Genomic DNA, 24992 nt, shown 5'->3' with positions numbered 1-24992 from the left:
TACCTGCACTGTGTTCACTCCCTGTGCACGCCTGACGTTCTGCTTTGACCTCATTTCACAAATAGCAGCTCGGAGCACTTCACAGCAAAGCCAAATTAAAAAATGATTTAAAAGTACAATTTTCCTCAGAGGGAGGGCAATGGATTAACAATCTGTTACAGAGATGACAGTCCAATCACTTAATGAACCACAGGAATGCACTCAGATTCCACCACAATAAATGCAGTTTTGAGAACCTAAAAAGAATGGAATGTGCTCAATGATTTTTCCTTTGCTTAGGCTGGATACCTGAGAGGACCTACCCACAATCTGCACCGACAATACATAAAAAGCACCTCTACTGGGTTTAAAACACTAAACAGTACTTTGGTCCATCAACTGTCCATCAGCATCCAAGAGAAAAAGCTGCTTTCTTAGAACTGCTGAGATACATGTCGAGATGAACAGTCCCCCACCCTTCTGGACTAAGAAAGGTCAAGGTCAAATCACTACAACCAACTGGATCTGATCAGCAGGCTGCAATTTAGAGCTCTGTATTCCACAACACCCTTAATGCTTAATTGCTTTTAAGGGTAACTGAAATATTTACAATGTCCTTTATAACTCCCTTTAGGGAGTGGAGCATCTCCCTTCTGAAGAAAGGCTGAGGGAGCTGGGTCTCTTTAGCTTGGAGGAGACTGAGGGGGACCTCATTGATGTTCATAAATATGTAAAGGGTGACTGTCATGAGGATGGAGCCAGGCTCTTCTCAGTGGCATCCAACGATAGGACAAGGGGACATGGATATAAGCTGGAACATGGGAGGTTCAGCTTAAACATGAGGAAGAACTTCTTCCCAGTAAGGGTACCAGAACACTGGAACAGGCTGCCCAGAGAGGTTGTGGAGTCTCCTTCTCTGGAGATGTTCCAAACCTGCCTGGATGCGTTCTGGTGGGATCTGATCTGGGTGGTCCTGCTCAGGCAGGGGGATTGGACTCGATGATCCTTCGATCCCTTCCAATCCCTGACATCCTGTGAAACTCTTGTGAAGGTTTTGTTCACCAGCACACTAACAGTTTGTATACACCTATCTGTATTTTCAATGTATCCATACACATACTTATCTATATAGATAAATAAAAGCTCCAATAGGGCTCAGCACTCAGCCTACGATTTCTAATACAAAAAATGATACATAAATGCTACTAGTGTTTTTTGAAACGCAGACTTAGCAGCACGTTAAATATTTCCTAGATAAAGTATAAAAAACTAGCTGCTAACCAAAATATTAAGTTGCTACTGCCCTTGTCTGGAGTATAGATGCCACATGATGACAGATCTCAATTAAAAAGTGATACAAAAACAGGTGAGAGAAAAATCAATGTGAAAAGCTGCTACTTCAGGGTAGGCAGTAACGGTTTTGCCGTTCTCACTGTAATTGAGTCAACATTCCAGTCTCCAGTTTTTCAGAGATGACACCTCTTTATGTTATGTAAGGGTAATGCTGGAAAGGATGAAGAACGACACTGTAAGACTACTAAAAACCACTCATGCTGCACCGCGGGAGTCTCCTGTTGGAGATAACTACTGAACATGGGTTTTTTTAAATGCATCACTGATGAGTTTGTCCAATTCAGAAAGCTCCAATACACCTCGGCATTCCGTCTAAGATTCATAATACAAAAACATTATCTCCTGGAACTTTTGGGCCCCTCCTGGAATGAGTTACAGTGAATATACTGAATATACTTTTTGCAGCAGAATTACAGGAATACCTACAGACCCACGTCACGCCGTTATTCTGCTGAGCACTTGTACAAACAGGAATAGAAACTGTCCTACCCTGACGTTTTATAATCTAGACAGAACAATGACTGGAAAGAACGGCTTGTACCCACAAGCAAAGGGATTTTTGCAACAACACTGGGAACGGCATGTGGAAGTCCCAACCAGTGGTTTTCTCCCAACAGCTACAGAAAGTTTGCTTCCGTGTGTGTTTAAAACTCAATTATGGTAACCAGTTATATAAAGTGAGTCTTTGTTTCATCCTTCTACTATCTGGTCTCCCTAGATTTGAATGAATGCTTTCTTCGCCAGCTCCTCAACAAAATATGCACGTAATATCTGCATGACTAACGGCACGAGAAACAAATACTGGTATTTTTGGGGTGGTGGCAGAGAAGGCAGAGAGAGAAAAGAGATGTGATAATGAGATATGACGAAAACATCCAGAGGAAGTGGGTGAAGAAGTCGAGAAGATGTGACAAAATCAAGCTGAGGCCATTCCAGTGCTCTGAGCATACCATAGCTGTGCATCAGTGTGTGGAGGGTTCCTGGACATGCATATGCATTAATTTCCATAGTAACATTATTATTGAAAACAATCCTGGAATATAATCCACACTCCCTTAGCCAACACAGTCTTCGAAATGTGGTTTAAATTACATCCAACTGTGTGTTTGTTTTTCTTTGTCTAAACTTTATTTTGCATTAACTTTAATGATGGACCTTGAAGACTGGCATATGGAAGGCAGTGCCATTTCATTGGGTTAATTTTACAATGGAAAAAAAAAAAATAATTTCACCTCACACACAAAAAATCATCAGAATAAATATTCCTTTCAATTTGTTCAGCTTGCTGGTAGAACAATGATTATCAATTGGTTTATAAGCTTTAAGATGAAATCCTGGTCATGAATGAAAAAAATGAAGAGATACTGAAAAAAAGGTACTGAATGTTAAATAAAGTTTTGTCATTTTAAAATCCTGATGGAAATTAAATGCTATGGAGAGATAAATGTATTAGAAAGGAAATCTTCCATGAAGGAATGTGAGTTATGCTGTAATTGATAAAGAAGTTTTTTTTCAACCAATTGAACATCTCATACCAAGGTTAAAAATTAATTTAAATAAGCAACAAATTCTTCTGAGATCAATAGCCTTCCAAAATTCACAAAATTGTCCCCTAGTACAGAACTACAGTAAAACACAAGCCCTGGCTATGTCCTGAGGTAGTATAAAATAATTACATACTATATCCATCTGAATCTGAACTATTGTTTTAATCTGCTTTTCCCATCTGCATTACACGACCTCCACTGGGCCAAGTTTTCATTTCGCACAAAAACGTGACCGTGACTCTAACCCACTGACACAGGGATCGGGGGACGAATAAGCACGGAACAGAGGGGGTGCAGCAGTGCCAGCTCCCAGGGACACACACTGTCCCCCTTATTTTGTCTTTGTCCAGCTCATATACACTGCTCCAAAACACGGATCACACTGGCCAAGGTGAGCCACAAGCGTCACACGGATCACTGAATCCAGCTATCAGTATTTGTGGTGAAAAAACTTTTTCCCATTAGCTACATACCAGCCAAGTCCACCCCAGTACACAACCCTTCGGGAGCTGAGCGTCAAGAGTCGGTGAGAACCTACTTCCAAAAAATCCAAAACAACAGCTCAGTCATAAACCACATGGATTTTTAAAAAAGCCTCCAGATTTACTGCAAAGTAAAATGTAACACCCGACATATAATCGTAATATGTTAAACAATTTTCTCACTTTACATCATCTTTTCCTTTTCAACTGCTACTCTACGGAAACAACGACAAAATCTGCTGCTGCCTTTAGTCGGTGTTGGACAACGAGTCACCAGCTTTGCACAAAGCTCATGGCCTACATACAGGAATTATTTCTATCTGGAAATACAGCAAATTTGCCTCAGTGATTACTAGTCTTAAGACACCTGTTACACCTTTTTTGGACTGAATTTCTAAAGGAGTCCTTCTCGACTCCGCAGGGATAGCGGGTGAATAAAATCAAGCAGTGGAAGTTCAGACTAACTTAATAATTCACGTGACCAACACTCATAACAAAAATACCCTGTTAAAACCAAGTATTTACATTGTTCGAGACGCAGAAGCTGTTCCAGAGGGGTAAGGGCAGCGAAATGGCACTGGGAGAACCGTACGCACCGGCCCCTCAGCCCTCCTTGGCAACCCACAGGTCTTGTTCAGACCACAAAGGGCAGAAAACTGCGGCTGAAATGAAAACTTGACATGAAACGGTGATAAGCTTCCAGGAAAAGGACATACTGCACGTTTGTCATGTGAGTTTTTATATTAAATAGCAACATTCAACATCTCCCCTCCCATTAACAACACTTACTAAGAAAACTGGTCTTTGAAACTTGGATTGTTGCAAACCCAAAACTTTCAAGGATATATTTTAAACATCAAGTAAGGATTTGCTTCTTCACTCGCGTAACGGCTTTACTTCTGACATTAAAACCAGTATAGAATGAATTCTCCTAACCCATTAAAAGTGAAAGAATTTAAAACCTTTTTTTAAATTACATCAAAGAAGTTGAAAAGCGTGTTAAAACCAGGAGTTACAAGACCAACCGTAACGCTCAGCTCTGAACCACTGCTCCTCACTGGAGCACATACATGACTCCTGGCTTCTTACCTAAAGGACCTACTGCAGAGCATCACTCAAGTCAACAAGTTCTCTGACTTAGCAGACATCCAGCAGAAAACCTAATATCCTTCCAGCTTTTTCTATGTTTATGCTTAGACAGTTCGAGAAAAGATGGAAAAAATTTCACTTAACTCCTATTCCCAATTCCCTCTAAAAAGCATTCTTCGAAGGGGTCAATTCTAAACTGCAGAATTTCCAATATCTTTGTACCCACGTTCTGAGGAATCCATCCTTTCAGAGCCTGGCCGTATCTCCACGTGACATTTTGGTGTATTTACGTGTTTTTACTCTGCATTTCACACCGATGCTGAGGGTTACACAGGTAATCCCTCCTTTTACTGTCTGCACAACAGCAAAATTACACAGTGGTATCACTGTTCCACAGACCGTGCTTTGAAGATGTAAAAGAGGCCTTGAGACAAAGGGAGACGATTAGACACAAAGCCTGGGACAGGCACAACTAACCTAAATTTTAGCCTAAATGCTTATTTTGCTGTGCTGGTAATTATAAAGGAACAGCTCAGGCTTTGTAAGTAAAGGGTAGACAGCTCAATGATGGAAAAGCAATGCAAGTGGAGTTTTAGTGGCCTCTGTTTCCAGCTAAGAGCTGCAGAGGTTGGGTTGGGTGTGCTGAACTTACCAGGAACGAAGCATCGGAGTAACACGCAACATGATCTCAACGAAAATTTTCATCTCCAAATGCTGCGTAATTAATCAGCGTTACGAGAAAATGTTTTCGTAATAGTCTTTTAAATAAACTTTTTTAAAAAAATGCTATGAGCGTGTTGTTAAATTCACTCAGTTAAAAAGTTTTCTAATTATAAAGCTAAATGATGTGTCTCTGCTAAAATTACACTGAAATAAGGAACAGTTAACTTTCTGAATGAATAACCCTGCACAATTCAGTGGATAACATTCACTGCAGCATTTCCTACAGCTGATGCTTCCTTTGGATTGTTTATGTAGGATTTTAGAGAACTGGATAGACCAAAAAAAGACAGAATAGGAAATAAAACATAAAAGTTAAACTTATGATTTTATAAATAAGGCATGAGTCACAATTCAACTAAACAGACACACGACTCAAGGAAGGAGCCAGTGCAACTACTGGACTCAGTTTCGCGTGCAAAGCAAGAACCTAATTGTGGATAAAATGAAAATAAACCATCCCTATCAGCAGAGCTTCAGAGGGAAAACAAAGGCAGTCAAAAATAGTTTAAAAAAATGTGGGATGATCAAAATAGTAAATGTAAGTAGCAAACGAAACCGAGTTCTCCAATACAAACTCCTCTGTGACAACTCCCGGGTTTTATTAACGCTCCTAGAAACGCCTTCGCTCCCTCTAACATTTCGAAGATGTTTTCACCACAACTGTACCAACGACACACGATACCACCAGCTACCACGTGTGCCACGTGCCTCCTACCACACCGCACACCTGCACCTCTCGGCTCCCGACGGCGGCAGGAGCTGCGGGAACTCTGCATCCCGCACGGTACCTCCTCACTACCGACACTAATTCCGGGGGACAAGGAAAGGGAGAGAATATTTAGGGGTCAGTGGCTAGTTTCCCACATTCTGTGAGGCTACCAGGAATGCAAAGCCCTACTTTGAATGAATAAATACAGAAACTGCTAAAATAAGAGGAATCTACCCGATGATTTACAGCCTTTTCAACCAACAAATTAAAAAAGGGATTAGAAATTTGCACACAGTATGTACTAAAATGCACATCTTTAAAAGGACAAAATTCTGTTCAATATCATTTGCTAAAACCATGAAAAAACCCAGAGAGAATTCTGGTACACAGATTTGCTCTATTTACAGCCAGGGACTTGGTTAAAAGCTTGTATTCAACTTAACTTACACAAACCTTAGACTGATGGTTGGAAGGGAATTTATATGGAACTTAGTATGTAAGATGGAACGATAAAGTAAGTTTGGAGTTTATAAACTTTCTCTTTTACATTATACTTCATTCATTAATTGATTTACTATTGTAGAAGAAAACAAGTAACTTTCAAAACGTAATTATTGCACTGGATTGATCAATGCTCTGAGTAAATATACTCAATTGTTTCACAGGTTTTCGACCTATTTTGATTTTCTCTAAAAGTAAGAAGCAGCAGCAAATGGTGATGCATTGGCTATGAGTTTGTGGAAGCATAAATGTACACGGCATAAAACAACTAAGAATGTAAAAAAGATAAAGCACTATTAATTCCAACCTAAAGGAAGACATTTTAGGAGGCAAAAAAATGCATTTGCCAAAATAAAAATGCACAACACGGTAAAAAGGTAGAACAACTTTTTCAGTTATCAACAATTTACTGCTTTCAGCGAGAAACGCTGAAATAAAAAGAGCTTCGATACAGTCATTAAAGTTTGTTTTCCAGCGTTTTAGGGTGCATCTGTAGCAGGGACTAACACTTACAGGGCTGACACTTCCTAAATCCCCCTGGCAGCTGCATCGATGCTGTAGGTGGTCTAACAGACTGTGTCAGGGAATGGCCCGACTATCAAAAATGCCAGTGTGATGCCTGACCACAATTTATTATATTATAGTCATCTACAGATAGTCTAGAATGGGAAACACACCATTTTTCCTTGGAAAGGACTAGATTTACAAACTGGAAGCAAAGATAATTGCACAGGAGCTTAACGATGAATACACGAAGAATATAAATTAGGCAAAGTGCAACACTTAGCCTAATCTTAAACACAAACTACCTAGGGAAAAAGAATAAAGTAACTGAACCAGTTATTCTTTCCTCTGAAGTTTACTCCTGTCTGACTGTAAAAGTTGTGGGTTTTATTTTTCAATCTAGTTAGTAAATTTTTCAGTTCCCCAAGTATCACATAGGATAGTGAATCACTGTTACAGAGAGTAGCGACAATGAACCACTACTGCACGTGTTACAAACAGATTTAGGCAGGCTTCGGTGAAAACAAACCATTGCGATCTTAAAAGTTCATTTAGCACCAAGTCAGAAAAGGTCTGACATCACTACTGCACATTATCTCAGAGTAGGGAACATCAGCATTCTCAGTAAGCTGTGCAAATGACTGTCTACAAAAATGTCACTGGTCTCTGCTAGGACTGGCAACACTAAAAACATTTAAAAAAAAAAATCTTAGCTTGTCCAATTTTCTTCACTTAAACAGCAAACAAGTGCAACTTTTTTCCTCGATCTCTACTGTATCTCTATTACTGGTCCCTCTAAGAAGGGTTAAACAAGGAATAAAAACCCAGAAAGGTCTGGCAAAGACCAGCAGGGACTAATTTGACTCTTTCAAAGTCCTATCTAGGTAGATAAAAAACAGACCTTGAAGTACAGAATCATCTCACAGGTTTGTTATCACAAACTGAGGCAACGGTAGGTATCACCAGCACCCCACTGATGCTCATTTGAGTCTTGGCTTCCACAATTTCCTGCAGTAAAACTTCTATTCACTCAAATTGTGGGAAAAAGCATTTGTCTTTGTTCTAATTTAATTTTGTCTTCTAACTAAAGACAATTTTTCTTACACTGACAATTACATTGAAGGGAAACTCATTGTACCATCCATTATATTAATGACATATTTTGTTGTGTTACCTGCTCTTCACCTTCATTCAAAGTGAAAAACACTGCTCGAAAGTGAAAACACAGCACTCTTCTTCCAAGATCAAATATCCCATGTCCTTGGGTAGGAGCTAGATGATCTTCGAGGTCCCTTCCAACCCTAACCATTCTATGATTCTATATAAAGTTTTTTTATAGTGTGTAATTCCTAGTGATGTGCATCGACTTACTTTTGGCAACATGGGCGTATCTCTCTTCTTCTTCTTTTCTGCATTAGGATCATCCAGCAAATCTGGCTCAAAGGTGTACAGCTCTGTAAGTTCATTCATGGTAAAATGACGTTCAACTTGCTGTTGGTCGACAACCCGGAAAGACAACGACTGCTTTGTCACCTGACGATCATAGATCTTATCTTCCATTGTTCCCTAAAAAACCAAGATACTCACTTTCATACACAACAATGTAACAGTGCTCTATGTTCCTCATTTCTTTGACTTTATATCTACAGTTACCTGAAAATACTTGTTTGCTGAGGAAAAAAAAAAACAAACACCCTCCTGAAAGCCAACACAAAATGATACAAATTGTGTATGTGACAGATGTCATCTAGCTATTGACTAGACTAAGAAATGTATTTTTTTTCAGTAGTGTTTCAGAGAGATCTGGTTTTGCTTCAATTCTCCAAAGCAGGATTATGACAAGAAAATGGCAATTTCCAGAGCATGTACCTTGTTTTGCTGCTTTGAGCAGCCTGGAAAAAGGAAAACAGATACCATATCACTGGGGTGGAGAGGAGAGGGGAAGGGAAGCAGTCAAGTCTAATTCATCACAGCTGTGTATGAAAAAAATAGATCCTTGATGAAAAAAGGAAAATTACTTTTTTTTTTTTTAAGAAAAAGATGACGACTGTGAGAAGTATGAGAACAGCACAGCCTGTTCTGAACATCCTAATTTAAAAAGGATATCAACAGTTCAAAAGTACACATAGAAAACTACAAAAATAGACTGAGGTCTGAAGAAAAAAACCCATGTCTGACGGTAACGTGCTACAAAAAGTCATCTATTTAAGTTGGCAAGTAAATACTCTATCAAGAGTTAAGTACTGTTACCAGGAAAAGGTCTTCAGCCTACTCTGTAACACCTGAAGAACTAGAAGACGGAAGCAAGATACTTCCTATCAGAAATAATGGAATTATACTTACAAAAAAAAAAAAGCACAGATCAGTGACCATCAGAATTATTACACATCTTTAATATCTGTAGAGTGTGAAACAAGTTTTCAAATCATGACTGGATGTCTTTTTATAAAAAAATTCTTTAGCTCCCTGTGTTTTCATTCCAGTTGGACTGTCAGGGGTGCACAGACCAGGAGTCTGTAGCAGACAGCTACACTGAGCAAGCCTACTGCCTAACCACCATCCTCTACACAGTCAGTTCAACTCAGAATTTTTAATGGTGTGCAAATTAAAAAAACTAAGAAAATTACCCTGAGTCTGGCTGCGTGAATCACTGCTACAATTCCAGAATTTGTGTTACACAAGGTGTCAAACGAGGTGGGCTGAACAGGAAGTAATGCCTGTTGTTATTTAACCAGTCTTTCCTTCAAGAGCTTTTCCAGTGGCCACGTGCTGCTCTCAGATTAGGGCTGGATGATGACCGATCGGTGTGGACCACTACAGACTTCAGCACAACTCCAACCAGTTACCGTTTACAAACCTGACTGCAGGACCAGAAGATGACAGAAATACCCGACAGAAACCTACCTGAGCCAAAAACCTGTACACGAACACAGGTTTGCTCTGCCCAAAGCGGTAAACCCTGAAAATACTCTGGATGTCATACGACGGGTTCCAAGAAGCATCAAAGATGATTACTCTGTTAGCAGCCACAAGGTTAATTCCAAGGGAACCTGCTTTAGTGGATATAATAAACAAGCGGCCTCTGGAACAGAGAGAAGTTGCAAAATTTTAATATTTTGGAAAACAACTATTGTTCCCATGTTGCTGTGTTACTATGGAGTTGTTCATACACTGAAATAACTCAAAAACTTCATTAAAATACTGTATTAAGCATAAAACAGAAGCAGATTTTACAAGGATAACGCTTTTTGCAAAACATACGCTCCCAGAAATACAGATCAGAGCCTTTTGCAAATCAACTCTTAAGAAAAATTGGTGGGTAAGAAAAAATTTTTGGTTTTGCATTTTCAAACTCTAATAAAATTAGTTATATCAAATTAAACCATAATTTTAAACAGGCATATCCCATGCTATTGAAACAGTTTCCTGGCTAGCAGACTTTCAGGATAACTCCAGAATGACACTGCCTCTTTGATGTATCTGATTTTTTTTGAATATCATCTCACTCAGGCTCAACGTGAAATGAGGTCTTGCCAGATACCTGACAGAATAAACTATTTATGAGTACTAACACCAAATTAGTTTACTTTGCTCTATTTATCCTTTTTCTTTTAATTTTCTGTACATCACAAATGACTGCAACATAACTACAGATTTTATTTTTTAAACAAATCTAGGAAGGTAAGGCTCCTTAAGTTCATTAAATTCCTACAAGTTTGTATCTATCTACCTATCCAAATCAGACTTGGAAGTCCTAACTTGTATGAACAGTAGATGGTTGGGGGCAAGTCTAGAGACAGGCTGAGAGCTCCATGCTTCTGAGTGGCCAAGTGACTGCTGTCTCCTGGCAGCATGGGGCTCATGACCTTCTGAGGTCCATAGGGCTCTTGACCTTCTGAGGTCCTTATATCCTTTGAAGTGATTATAATAAAAAAGACACTCTCTGATCCAAATGGCACACAATTGAAACAAGAAGGAAATCAGCACAGAAATGCTGAACAGGTATTGATCAGTACAAATGGAAGTAATTTCAGGAAACCAGAAGCTTATTGTTGTTGCACATTTATTGTGCAAGTTCTGCACCTGACAACACTGCAGTACTTATTTGCCTAACCTTAAGAGGTCATTAAGCTAATACGAGTCACAAAGAAATAGGGAATAAAAGAAAGAGAAGGGGGTCAATTAAGCACATGTATCAGAAAAGATCTCACCTCACATTAGTTTCATCATTAAATTCTTCAGCCCATTTCTTTCTTGACTGAGCTGTAGTTGAGCCATCTAAACGATAGTAATCAATGTTTCTGAACCATTTTCCTTCACCTATAAATGTAACAGTCAAATTATTAAAATGCTGATGGTGTAAGTAACCAGACTGATAATACTGGATATTCCTCACCATTTGAGCATCACAAGGAAAATAATTAATTCAATACTTTGCTCCCTTATGAAATCCACAAAACGATCTACTGCAGTACATACAAAGCCTAAATTCACTGTTTGCACATTCTATACTCTATTTTAAAGTACTCTAATTTTCTTTCATTATCTCTCTCCCAGTAGGAAGGGTCACAATTTGCCATGCATCAGTATACAACATCACTTTGTACAGAATTTAACAAAACGCCTTTCTCTTTTCAGATGATGAACATTTAATCTGCTTAGGCAGATTTAAGATATTAAGCACAGATGACACAGAATGAAATCAGAAGCAAAAGTCCTTAATGGGATAGCAGAGACCCCCTGCAGAGGAGACCAATAATCCTGCCAACTTCAGGAATAGCACAGAGCATACAGTTCTTCTAATGAAAACAATTATTTCAAATTATTTGGACTGAATAGAGACTTGTAAAAGAGTTACTAGCTTCACAACGTCAAGGTGACGCTCACCTTTATAAATAGGAGGCTTCTCTTTGTCAGTTTTCTCCCTGTTGGCCAGTTCCAGAAAATCTTCTATCAAATCCAGAGATATTAGGGACTGGCTAAACACTAGGCTGAAAGCAGAAACGGGGAAACACAAAAGTCACCTCTCAGGTTATTTTAACTACTGCATTGCTTTATTTTGCTTCCTTCCTCACTCTGCTACTACCTTTGAAACAAACAGCCTTCTAGACACCAAGAGAGACTCTCGTGGAGCACATGCACATATGGGAAAACTCACTGATAAAATTCATGTAGCATAAACACTTGCTTCAGAGAGCTGAGCTACCGCATCATGAAGCCTGAATGAAAGAACACTGTTGGAATAACACATTTATAAGGTCGTTACAAATATTTCGAGAACTGACTTACACTTTGTCTCCAAGCTCCTCTGCCATTCGAAGAATTTCGAAGAGAAGCACCATTTTCCCAGAATGTTCCAACACTTCAGCATCCGCATCAGTGACAAAATCTTTGTACCAATCCGGTGCTGGGCTACCAGGATTGGAAGAGGATGTAGCTTTGCCTAGAATAAACAAAGCGAAAAAATTCAGAAGATAAAGGCTTGGTATCCCATTAAATGCTTCAAAGCATCTGAACTACAGAATTGCTTTCTCATGATTGGATTTAACTGGTATGAAAAGAGTTAAATACACAAAGATAAAATAGTGTTTGCACTATTAGGAATTACTAGATTAATAAGAGTCAAAAATCCACTTTTTGCGTTGCAGGATATTTGGACAACTAGTTTTACCATCTCCATCTTTTCCCCAGGAGCATTTATCAGCAGCTTTGTTTCCAACAAGTATGCATCTTTGAAAACTCATTTGTAAATGTTACAGCCATTGAAAAGAAGCTTTCTGTAACGCAAATTATTCTGAATCTCAAAAAAACACCTGAAATGGTTGGAAAAAGAAAGAGAGTGGTTTTCTGGGTTACCTAGTTCATCCATCAAGATGAACTCTCTGGAAGAAAGTTTCCAAATATTACAATAATACAGGTGTTTAAGATGAAACCCGTAGATCATCTCCTCTTACTTCTGTTAGGCTCAGATTTAGGATATTTTTTTTCCTAAGCTAATTTAGAAGACAACATTAGCATACAGGGGAAAAAAAACCCACAACCCTCCCTTGCCTTTTTATATTAATTCACAATACATGAAAAAAACCCAAATTCCACCATCGTATTCTGCCTTTTTGCAAAGTTCTTTAAGGAAGTTTCTTGTCTGCTCATCTGCTAACACACTATTACACTAACAAAACCTGTACAACACATACATGGGAACAATCCTATTTTTCACGTGGTAGTATCTTGTAAGTTAATTTTGTTAATTTGACTTAACCCTGAAAAATACAGAAGTGCTAGAAAGAATTACAGAATTCAGTTTGTCATAGTAAAAATGCACCAAAATAACTATGCACATAGCAGGGGGAGGCTGTTGAGCCGACATCACCCACTCCAACGTGTCAGACACAGACTGTGCCCATCTTTAACGATACTCCCACTATGTTTATTCTGAATTTAACGAGGAGAAAGCATACAGTCAGCACTATTATCAGAACCAGAAAGGCAGACAAGAACCATGAATTATCTTGATTTATATTGCTTAATTTCTTTTATGATATTTCTGTGAAGTTCTATTTAACCTCCTTTGCATTAGAGTGAGAAGAATTGATAAATTAGATTTCTAACACTAACTTTTTTCGCATAGAAACTTTGATCTACTGAAATATTTACTTACATCTCGCGAACAATTCAAAACATTTACATTTTCAGACTACGCACTGCAAAAATCAATCATGACACACCAGTAAAATTTCAGGTGCAAGATAGAACTGATCTTGCCAGAACTCACATTTGAGCCTTCCCACACCTTTTAATACCAGAACACAGAACAAACAAGTTAACCAAGTAAGAGATTGAAAGTGCTGTGGGAAAATCCTATACACACCATCTATCTGTTGCTACCTTCACGCCTAAACTTTGCAGAAGTTGCAGAGAGACAGAAAGTCTGCCTGCAAACCTCCTCTGGTGCAAATGTTTGTTTAGACATTCTGTACCTACATTAAATGGAACAAGGCTGCATAAGAGAGGTAAACAATTAAGCGATCCAGAGACAGAAACTCATCCTGCCTATAATGCCAGTAATTACTTTAATACATTTAATCTGTGTGGGTATGTATTTTACACGCACACGAACACACGCTCTCTTCCCCTTACATGTCTACCATATGTTTGTCACTAGGAAGGGGACTGAAAAAAAAAAATCTCACCGTAACTGTCCCCCAAAAAAATCATTTATTTAGGGGAAGTGATTACACACACAATAAATGATGCAATCAGAAAACTAATTCTATGATATTAGATACAAGACAAAAGCTAGATTGTTAAAGGAAAATCCAAAAATTAAATGTATATATATAATTAGTTTGAAAAACCACCTTTAAAAAGGTCTCATATTCCTGCTGCATTATATCTGCTTGCTCAATATCCATTTCAAATTTCAGGTGCAAAATGAATGATGTGCCCATTTCTTAATCTTTCCACTAATCTGTCACCAATATGTTTAAAAAGAGATTAAAGCAGCATAGTTCCTCTGTTAACTTGGAATTGGTTTGTACTTATGAATTAAAAAAAATTAACTGTGCTGCTTCCCTGACATAAGACCCCTGAGTTCTAAACTGATGCCCCTTCTTTTTCCAGGACAAGTGTATTGCCAGAAGTAGCGGGAGCTACGAGCACAGAAGCAGTTCTGGAATTAAGGAATTTCCCCTTTTGCAACAGAGCAGAATGCCTGACAGCCCTCTCAAATCGCCTCTTGCAAAATGAAGCTGCCTTGCATTTTATTTACTTGTACATTATACTCACCTTCATCTGATTTTGTAACAGATGAAGGGTTGTTGAGTTCTTCTGCATTTCCTTCTCCACCTCCACGAGATCTTGAATTCCAGACTTTAATGACTTCAACATCATTATCACTGCCACTTCCGCTGGAGCTACACTCTTTCTTTACCTTTTTCCCCTTCGATTTTTTTTTCCTAGAAAAGCAACATTGTACACCCCATTATTTCTAAAAAATTCTACTGCTAGAGAACACATTCTAGCAGATACACAACACAAACAATAAACATTCACTTTTACAGAAATCACATAAGTTATATTAGGGAAATAAATCCAACAAACGAAACCAAGTAAAAGCTCAATTACTTTGCATAATCATCAGAACTTAAGCTCATTGAAGTTTCATCGGAATCTGAAGCTATGAACTCATCCAGACTGTCTTCATCAAAATAGCCCTTAGAAAAGAAAAAACAGAAATTTTATTAAGCATGCTCATCCAGAAGCTTGTATTAAACCTTTAGCCATCTGCTTATTCTTCATTTAAACAATGGTAAGTTCTACAAAGGGTTGGCCTTGCAAAATGTTTTAAGAATGACAACATACCCAGAAACAAAAATATGACAAAACCAGCAGCAAAATTACCCCACAGCAACAAAGATTTCCATTAATTTGAGGAAACTTTACCTAGCATTTGGCAAAGCTTATTTGGAAAGTTCTCAATAGAGAGTATTTTGATATATCTAATTTACCTTATTTTCTTTGCTAATATAGTCCAGCTGCAAACACCAAGGGTGAGTCCAGATTCTGCTCAACATCTGGAAATCCTGGAAGAGTTTAGCTCCAGCTTTGCCTCTTCCACCTTCATTGCCACCACCTACACCTGACAATAAAGTTCAGGTTTTAGAATGAAACCTTGAAGTAAGTTTGCCACATACCTCTCCCCCTTTGAACAATCCGTCAGCATAGTACTGAGTGTTCTTTCCAGATGCACATCATATTGTAATGTCTCTTGTAAAAGAGGTCAAATTACTGAGTCACAGGCATTTTTTTCCCTAGTTAAAGTTGTCAAAATTAGATTTTCCCCTTTTTCTTGATAATGAGAAACATGATTACATTTTTACATAAAAGCACACTTCCCCCCAGTACAGGAATGAATCCAAATCCTCTTAAAAGGACAGTCACATCTATTCAGCTTTTGTAAAAGCAGCCAAAGGTAGAAAAGACAAAATTACATTTGTAATTGTCTTTATATTACAAAATTTACATTTAGGTTTCAATGAATTTTGCTTATTATTTTGAGCTACCTTTACTTAATGACTTGTAATGCTGCAGTGTTCTGTTACAATAAAGAAAATAGTATTTTTTGCATCACAATCATCAAAGGTCTACAGCAAAACAGGCACAAAGCTTATTCAGTGTATTTGCTCAATACACCAGACAATCCCAGTAAACATCCACAGAGTACAAATATTTTAACAAAGCAAGTTTTTATCATACAACAGCTTCGAGTATCTTCCCATTTGTGCTCCCCTATGACTTAGGAAAATTGAATTTTAATGACAGAAACTCTTAGATTTGACTTCCCTAAACCTGAGCTAACATCACAAAGAAACTTCCTGTTAACAAGTTTCAAGTTAAGAAGTCCATAAGACTTTTTAATTTGCTGTATTGCAGAAGTGAAAACATGTATCATGTTTGCTAAACAAAGGAAAAACTTGGTAAAATTCATCTAAAAACATGTATTTTAGTTTATGCCTATTAGAGTGCACAGAAAAATGTAATTTTAAAAATTTGCAGATGAGAAGCAGCAACTCCTCCACTATATTTAATATTTACCTTCAGTAGCAAGACTTCCTTTTTTTCCAATGAAAACTCAGAAAGCACGCTGCCTTCTTTTGAAATACCAAAGTAATGTAAAGAATTAATGTGGGCAGCAGAAACCAGCATGGAGATTTGCTCTGAAGACTTGAGCCATGGTTAGCTTAGCCAGCTTTTTCCCCTTTAAAAGAGACTGTTTGTCTTTCCTTCCTCTTGTTTTCCCCTCTTCTTTCTCCTATTGTCTCTGGCACTGGCAGAGTTGACCAAACTGGCAGGACGCTAACCCAAGATGAAGACAGAGAAAGCAGATAATGCTTTCTACTGGTTTAGGGAGTTTAAGCAGCCCACAAAGGACTGGTAGGTCATGTAACAGCACAACCCTTTTTGACAAATGCAAACTTAGCTAAACTCAATTTTCTTGAGCCCTTAAAGTCTAGGTAGATTAATTAAACTAACTGGGCAGTGCGTTTTCTTATCGTTAACTACACATCAACCTGTTAATAAATTAATGGCTCCAACAAAAGAACAAATTTAAAGCTGACTGTAACAGGCTTTTTGCCAGAGCAAACCTTTCCCTGAACTTTAACTGACACTGGACTAGGGACTACCACCTCTCACCTGCTGCCTGCTTTATTAAAAAGGAAGTATGAAAGCCATTGTATGTAAAGACTTCCAGAAAGAGTAAGACAAAAACAGCTGTAAACATACAGCACTAGCTCTTATGCTAATCAATGATCTGTAAAAGACTTCCATCACCATCTAAAAGCATGGCAGAGCAACAAAGTCAGTGTTGGGAGAGTCTGAAATTACAAAACCAGCCCCACTTTGTACTGGAAATAGGCCAGAGAGAACCTACCAAACTACCGTACCTGGATTAAAAAGTTCCTATGAAAAGCTACAAAGATTTAACCTAACTCATTTAGATGCATGCCTGTAAAGTAAACACCTGATGCTTACCATGTTTAAGCTCCTAGCTTTTGGAAGGCATTTAGCATGATGCAGAAATAAACAGAACACAAACAACCTGCTTTTCAGAACATTTATATGAAGAAGAGGCAAACACAGAGCAGACTGCAGTACAGAACTAATTAGGAATCAGCACTAAATAGAAAGGTTTGGGCTTGTTTATATACTGTTTTGAAATACTATTAATGTAAGAAGTGGGGAGGTTGTTTGTATTGGTTTTGGTTATTTTGTATTTTTTTAAATAAAACACAAAGTTTTTACTCCTTTAGAATAACAGGGCAAAGGGGGCAGTTGGCATTTAAGCATCCAGTTATTACCAGAGGTATGAGTAGAAGTGAAACTACTTTCATTGGTCCTTCAAAACTCTTCCCCTTCTGTAACTTAATCAAATAAAGGCAATAGACAACAGAACTGTGGAAATGAAATCTAGTTGGCAGCTTATCTAGGAGATCACAAACTGCACTATCCAGAATCCATTAAGACAACACCGTGAATTTCATACCACTATAAATCATAGCTCAATTTGAAATACAATTAATCTTTCTTGTAATTAAACTTGGGAGAGTAACCACAATAGAAAAAAATAGTTTACAAAAATTAAAAAAAAAAAATCTATCAGCAAGATAGGCATTTTAAGGCAGGTGGCTTAGCAAGTGCAAAAAAAAAAAATAAAATGGCACAACAGACTATGTAGTATGTTTTGTAATCACTGCAAAAAGTGAGTACATGCTTCAAGCTTCAGACAAAATCCTATCAGCAATGCCTTAAATATTCTTGGCTATAGAATTCAAGCCCTGATCATTAAGTCAATTATTATAAACAGTATGTAAAAAAACCCCGAATTTCTCCAGAACCCAAAAGCTGCTGCTGAGGAATGTGGCTGCATGAAGCACAAAGGTACAGAAAATCTCACTAAGAGCTCCTTGAAATTACCACTCTAATAGTCTACGTGGTATATATGTGTACATCATGTAGAAGTGCTGATATTCCAACACCTTGACATATTAAAATTGGAAGCTGCGGTGGTTTATCCCTAACATCAGTGAACAGCACACCAGCCCACAGTAACGTATTTTGGAGTGGTGGTTGTGGTTTTTTCTTTATACACCTTTCCAATTAAACAAATTTATGTTTTATTGGGAAGATGCAAGTCCCCAAGACAGACCAGTCAAGACCGCACCGAAAGCTGATGAAAAGCATGGTCACGGTAAAAACCAGACTTGTGGGTTTTGAGAACAAAAGGAGAGATAATTCCACAAAAGAGCCTATATTTGACAAATAACAGCTTCAGCTGTAATGACACAAGGAAACTGCAAGGCTTGGCAGCGTGCTTACGCCAGTACATCTCAATTTTGCTTTCTCTCCCTGCAGTCTTACAGTCAGTATCTTATTTCTTGGAAGAGCAAGATATTAAAGTCAATTATGGTTTATGTTTAGAAAAGGATGAAAAGAGATGAACCAAAACCTGAAGGTGGATTACTGTTAAGAGATGCAAATATTATTTAAAAAAAAAAAAAATTACCTGCAACCAAACATTTTGCTATAATTCAAGTTTCAGATCTAAAGTAAATCTTACAGGAAGCAGAAAAATACATCCATAGAGCCAAAAACACATATAAAAAACCCCAAGCTACTGTGGGAAAAAGCCCCTTGTTAAACGCCCACCAATCTTGTGACCTGAGAGAACTGCAGGCACATACCTGTCAAATGATCCAAGTAGTACTGGTAGAGTTTGCACTGAATTGGTGTCATCCGAACTTCCAGAACATACTCGTATTTTGGCGGGAGGAACTTTGTTAACGCTGTGTAATCTTTCCTCTGTAATTTTACAAACAGGACTTCAGCCAGATAAACATGAAAACGCCTACTGAGAGATCTTAAGATCTTCTGGCATGTCAAACGACAAAGCATCAGGCATAAATTACCGGGATTCAGATGCTTTCCAACCACAACGGGAAAACAATAGCCACTAAATCCGACCCAATTGCCAGCGCTGTCTGCAGAAGCCCATCTTACCCAGTAAACGCGGTTGTCTGGTCAAAAGTATACGGACCTGTTAACCCCATGTCCCACTCCAAGTCCTTGCAAAGTGGACTGCAACATCAGTAGCTGCTCTGGTACTACTTTTGTGGTTTTTTTTTTTTTTTAAATACTAAAACTGTTTTTCGGGAAAGCGTGGCCGAGTCAAGCAGCTAACCCCAATGTTTGTACCACAGCTGAACTCGCTCACACAGGTTACCCATTTTCTCGTTTGAGTACACAGTTTCTGAGTACTTCCTTGGGGCAACACCCAATTTACCTCTGTTTTCATTTTCTCCTGACTCTCGTGCTAGTCTGCTCCTCTCCACCTACCCCTTCACCCAAACAGTGAACGGTGCATCGATCCTGACCGAGACACAGCTGCATGTTTAGGAGTTCCGTGCTCTCCATCGGAGCTGACCTGCCCGTGCCGAGCTGCACAAACTCCCGGGCTGCGGGATAACCTCAGCCAGCCCACGGCAGAGGAGCCTGCAGCAGCTCCCGCTCGGCTCCGCCGATCCCACCGCCTTGCTGCTGGCTAAAAGCACAGCCAGAAGCTCTCCTGAGAACATCTTTTAGGAACAGAGCTGTTTCCTTCTAAGGAAACTGTATAGTAGCACAAATGACCAAAGGGGAGAACTGCTCTCTCCAGGCAGGAGCTGCTCTGCACAGCGCGCTGGGAGAAAATCCATCCGGGCTCTGTCTGATGTTGCACAGTTTGCTGGCTGTGGCTGGGATAGAGTTAATTTTCTTCACAGCGGCTGGTACGGGGCTGTGGTTTGGATTTGTGCTGGAAACACTGCTGATAACACAGGGATGGTTTCGTTACTGCTGAGCAGTGCTCACACAGCATCAAGGGCTTTTCTGCTCCTCACCCCACCCCACCAGCGAGGGGCTGGGGGTGCACAACAAGCTGGGAGGGGGCACTGCTGGGACAGCTGAGCCCAACTGACCAAAGGGATATTCCACACCATATGACGTCATGCTCAGCATATAAAGCTGGGGAAGAAGGACAAAAGGAGGTACTGTTGGAGTGATGGCATTTGTCTTCCCAAGTCACCATTACGTGTGATGGAGCCCTGCTTTCCTGGAGATGGCTGAACACCTGCCTGCCCATGGGAAGGAGTGAATCGATTCCTTGGTTTGCTTTGCTTGCACGCCGGGCTTCTGCCTTCCCTATTAAACTGTCTTTACCTCAACCCACAAGCTTCCTCACTTTTACCCTTCCAATTCTCTCTCCCATCCCACCAGCGGGGAGTGAACAAGCAGCTGCGTAGGGCTTAGGTGCCAGCTGGGGTTAAACGACGACACACGAGGTGCCCAGCATCTGAAGGCATATAAGATTTTCTTGCTATTTATGTTCCTCCTCTTGTTTTGTCTGTTGGTTTGTGCTCCTGTACTGCTGTATAGATGTGTAGAATTATGTACACTCTCCTCTCACTACTATTCATATTTCCAAGATCATCATTTTATGATAGAAAGTCCTTTACCAGCCTCACACTCTGCCACAAACCTTTTTATTTCTTTCAAGGAGAAATACCTGCTTGTGGGACTATCCCACTATGACCATTTCACCAGCTCATGCCCACTTGGACTATTTAATCAGCTACCAACAGCCAGGAAGAGGCACTTAGTGCCTACAGACAGTCACACCTTCCTTCCATCAGGCTGCCAGTGCCTGGGTTTATAAAGCAGAGGAGCAGTCACATCATGCAGATAGCACACGAGGGGCAATACACAGCAGGCTAACGGAAAAGCCAGGAAGCCAGCCCTCCTCCTGGAAATCTAGGCAGTTCAGTTTAGTTTTTGCATCTAAGGTCTTTAAGGTAACAAGTTCTTCACCCTTTTGGACCTGATTAATCCTCCTTCTCTCCTCTTCCCCATTGTTCTGATCACACAAATCAGAAAAAAATAGACTTTTTTTTTTTAAGTGACAAGCTATGGATAACCAACCTTCCGTGCAGTTTTTAAGGCAGTTTAGTTTTCAAATGTATATTCTGTAAATGTATATATGGAATTATAAGACAATATTTCAAAGCAACTAACATCCTACTCTTACCATATACTTTTCTGGTCTCCGAGCAGGAAAACAGCTGTATCCTCTAGTGTATGTACATGTCCTGCTTAGGACACACCAGCATTTGGATACAAGCTATGAAATTTTTTTAAGTTTTTCTAGTTATAATAAATAATGCGGAGATATAGTAATTAGTGAAAATATTTAGGTCAAAAGTAATAGCTCTCAAACAGCAAGTTTACAGGCCTTTGAGTGCTTTTATCAGATCAAGATGAAGCAACTCCATGCCCTCCCTGCAGCTAATTGAAGTAACCAGTTACAGCAAAACTGTTCTTACCTGAACACATCCAGCTAACATCTCATAGAGAATATGCGCACGCTTCTTCATTACTCTGACATCTACCAGAGTCGAGTCTGCACACTGACCGTTCTGAATCGGATTTATAAATCGATTTCGGAACTCCTTAATTGAACCGAGCAAATTCTCCTTAATGAAGTTAACCATGCAGTGATCTAGGACAAAAAGATCAGACTTGAGTTGTTCAAAATTGAAACTGAGGATTAATTCTAACAGAAAATAAACATGTCAGAGATAAAACTAAAAACCTTCTGCTGAGAAAAAAAAAAAAAAACAAGGAACCCCAATGTTTTCCAGAAAGGACATTTTAATTTGACACATACTCTAGACACAGAGGTAGCTTCTAAATTTAATGTCAGATTTAAAACTACCTCCTCATGTCGTTACACAGTCTGAAAGCTGCTGTACAGAAAAGCAATTATGTAACAAAATAATATTTGCAAAGATTTTTAAATAGATTCAAAAGCATACTAATCAGTAGGAAAAAACCCATTACAGCACAGCAAATGTTACACGCTAGTTTAGAATGAAACTCCCAAGACAGTAACATAAATCACTGTTTCATAAGTTCACTAAGAACATTGCCCTATGGTTTAAAACAATTTAAACTGACGCTGCTGCAAGACCTGGTCCGCCCATTTCTCCTCTGAACATTCTTTCCCTTCCCTTTTTGACATGCTGAGACTCCTCTGATCCTTTGGTTAGCCACATCAGGGAACTAAACTGTCAGAAAGCGATCCACTTCTGCATTGTTAATTTTCTGATACTCCCCACACATGCGCCCTGAAGAACCAGATGTACGTAAAGCCACACCAAGGGACAGGATAGGGGAGAGGCCAGATTCTCAAGAGCTTCTTTTTAATTTGGTTTAAACCATCATGGAGCCACATCTTGAGACAGTGATTTAAAATGCAAAACCAGATTGTTAGGGCTTTTTAGATATAAAAACCTAGCAAGCAGTTTCACTGTATCAAATTCTTTTCTTCTAATCGAACTAAACATTGCTGAAAGGCAAAAGTATATTCACTATAAACACTTGTTAAACCAGAGAACTACTCACATTCTATAAGATTGTTTTGCAGTGGTGTTCCTGTAAGAATTATTCTTCTCCTAGATCGAATAGAATTCATTGCCTTAGAAACAGCAGATGCTTCGTTTTTCAGTATGTGCCCTTCATCACAAACAACAAAGTCGGGGCCTAGAAAGAAATAACTTATATTAGATATCTTCCATCTTTTACAACCACAAAGAAGCTGGCAGTCTAAAAAACGTAAATTTGTTCTACTGATGTTATTAAGATGTTTGGGGTTTTTTTTTTAAACTTTTGTGTGTGTGTGTTTCGTGGTGGTTTCTTCTTAGCACCATTAACGTTCTCACCCAGCCTTTGCACAAGCATTCACAGCAGCCATTCCAGTAAACTACAGACAGTTACTTGTAAAGCCTTCATGGGAAAGATCAAATGCAGTTTTGCTATATATTGCTATAAAAATTATCTGTCCATACAGCTCGTGCGTCTACATTTCCATTCATCCTGTCAAAACTTCCTACAACTGTGCCTTAACTCCAGCTGCCATCTGCTGGTGCTTGGCCAATTCGGAAGAAAACCAAAAATCAGGCAACCAGTAATTTTTCATACAGGCAAGAGGTCAGTATCGACACAGGTAAACAGTGCAATCGAAAGGCACATCCAAATTGAACTACAGGCAAGTAAATTGTCACCTTAGAGCTGGACATCACCACAGAAGTGTCCTCAGCTTTCTTCCAGAAGATAAAACCAAGGATTCTAGGCTGCTATTTTAGGTGAGTTGCACAAGGAACGTCAAAACCACCCCACTATACGTTTCTACAGTATGCAAAGCAACTCTACTAGAATTATTAAGGGTTACAGTTTGGGGTTTAAGATAAATAATAGTAAACCTGGCAGAACAGACTTACACACCCCAACAGTATTCAGATTTGGGGCAACTTCTGGAAGCTCTTTTCTTGAAAGAAGTAAAAGATATTCTAGGATCCAAGTAGTAACTTAGAATGAATGTTTTACCACATCTAAACCTGACCTCAATTCCAGTACTATCAACCATGAAGCCAGCTGAAGTCAAGTTCACGCACCTTTGAAAAATGCTACACAAAGCCATCAGCTGGGTTCATCTCTTCAGCTCCAAAAAGGCTGATATTTGAGGTGGCAAATGAGTGTTTATCAGCGTGGACAATCTAATCTTTTATAATTTACTAAGAACAATTTTCCTCAGACTAACTTTAAACTGCCTTGTAAGAAAACTAACTCTAGGACAGTGATCAACAACAGAGAATCAGTTACACCTTGGACCACTTGCATGATTTAATGCCAGTGCCAGTCATCCTAAAGGTGCCATTTCAAGCGTCAAAAAGTGATTAGAACCTTACATGCTAACAGAAAAGGAATCAAGTCTAGAAGACATTGACAATCCACATATGAATTCCAAACATATTTAGACTTGTCCAAGCCCTTATTTCTGAATTTTCACACCTGCCACAGAAAGGTTTCCCTGTGTTATTTCATGACTTTTGTACCCTCCTCAGTTTTGACAGCATGCAAAACAGTGGCTGCACACAAAGCCCTCCTTTAATTTTAGACAAGCATCTCTTAATAGCGACAGATCCTCTCTCTAGTCCTCACTGTAGTATTTTCTGAAGAGCAAGGACCTTGCCAGCGAGCTGTTCACGCAGTGCACAGGACTACTGAGATGGTTTGGAGCCGTTTTCTGGAACTGAAGCATCTGCAAGGATTTGCAACATCTCCCCTCCAGATGTGACAGCTTGCACAGTAATATATCATTCTCAGTAGATATGGTCTAGTACATTATGTTTACAATCAAAGTACATTAGAGAAGAAGGATAATGAAGTCTTAATGACAGATAGCGATCAAAATACTGCAAATACCCCAGAAATCAGTTTCAGTAAAGACTGTGATTCATTAACATAAAGTGGTTAGTTTAAAAAAAAAAACAACCAAAAAAAAACCCCACCAAAACAACTCACCTCAAAACCTGTTCTTTAGAGTGAGTGATAGTAAAAACATGAAAAAACTCTCTTAGTTAAACTATTTGTGGTTTGTTTGGCAGGCATGTAGGAGTGATATCTTGAACTATCATCTTGGCTACAATTCAGTGGCAGGGAATTTCATAAATA

General features: G+C 39.0%; 1 protein-coding gene across 6 annotated transcripts in view; it reads right to left on the bottom strand.

The window, feature by feature from the left end:
- The window catches only part of ATRX (ATRX chromatin remodeler), an 84813-nt gene that overhangs the window by 6993 nt on the left and 52828 nt on the right, over nucleotides 1-24992 (bottom strand). For all 6 annotated transcript variants that reach the window (XM_086619823.1, XM_086619824.1, XM_086619826.1 and 3 more), the window contains 11 exons: nucleotides 22884-23021; nucleotides 21803-21978; nucleotides 19130-19247; nucleotides 15395-15525; nucleotides 15012-15100; nucleotides 14673-14842; nucleotides 12177-12330; nucleotides 11775-11878; nucleotides 11099-11207; nucleotides 9792-9969; nucleotides 8259-8453 (listed from right to left, as the gene is read on the bottom strand). In XM_086619823.1, the coding sequence (XP_086475949.1) occupies nucleotides 8259-8453; nucleotides 9792-9969; nucleotides 11099-11207; nucleotides 11775-11878; nucleotides 12177-12330; nucleotides 14673-14842; nucleotides 15012-15100; nucleotides 15395-15525; nucleotides 19130-19247; nucleotides 21803-21978; nucleotides 22884-23021 (1562 nt within the window). The remainder of the gene's footprint in view (nucleotides 1-8258; nucleotides 8454-9791; nucleotides 9970-11098; nucleotides 11208-11774; nucleotides 11879-12176; nucleotides 12331-14672; nucleotides 14843-15011; nucleotides 15101-15394; nucleotides 15526-19129; nucleotides 19248-21802; nucleotides 21979-22883; nucleotides 23022-24992) is intronic.

Source organism: Tauraco erythrolophus, chromosome 13 (genome assembly GCF_009769465.1).
Source record: "Tauraco erythrolophus isolate bTauEry1 chromosome 13, bTauEry1.pri, whole genome shotgun sequence".
Classification (NCBI taxonomy): domain Eukaryota; kingdom Metazoa; phylum Chordata; class Aves; order Musophagiformes; family Musophagidae; genus Tauraco; species Tauraco erythrolophus.
This window is presented reverse-complemented; position numbering and strand designations above follow the sequence as displayed.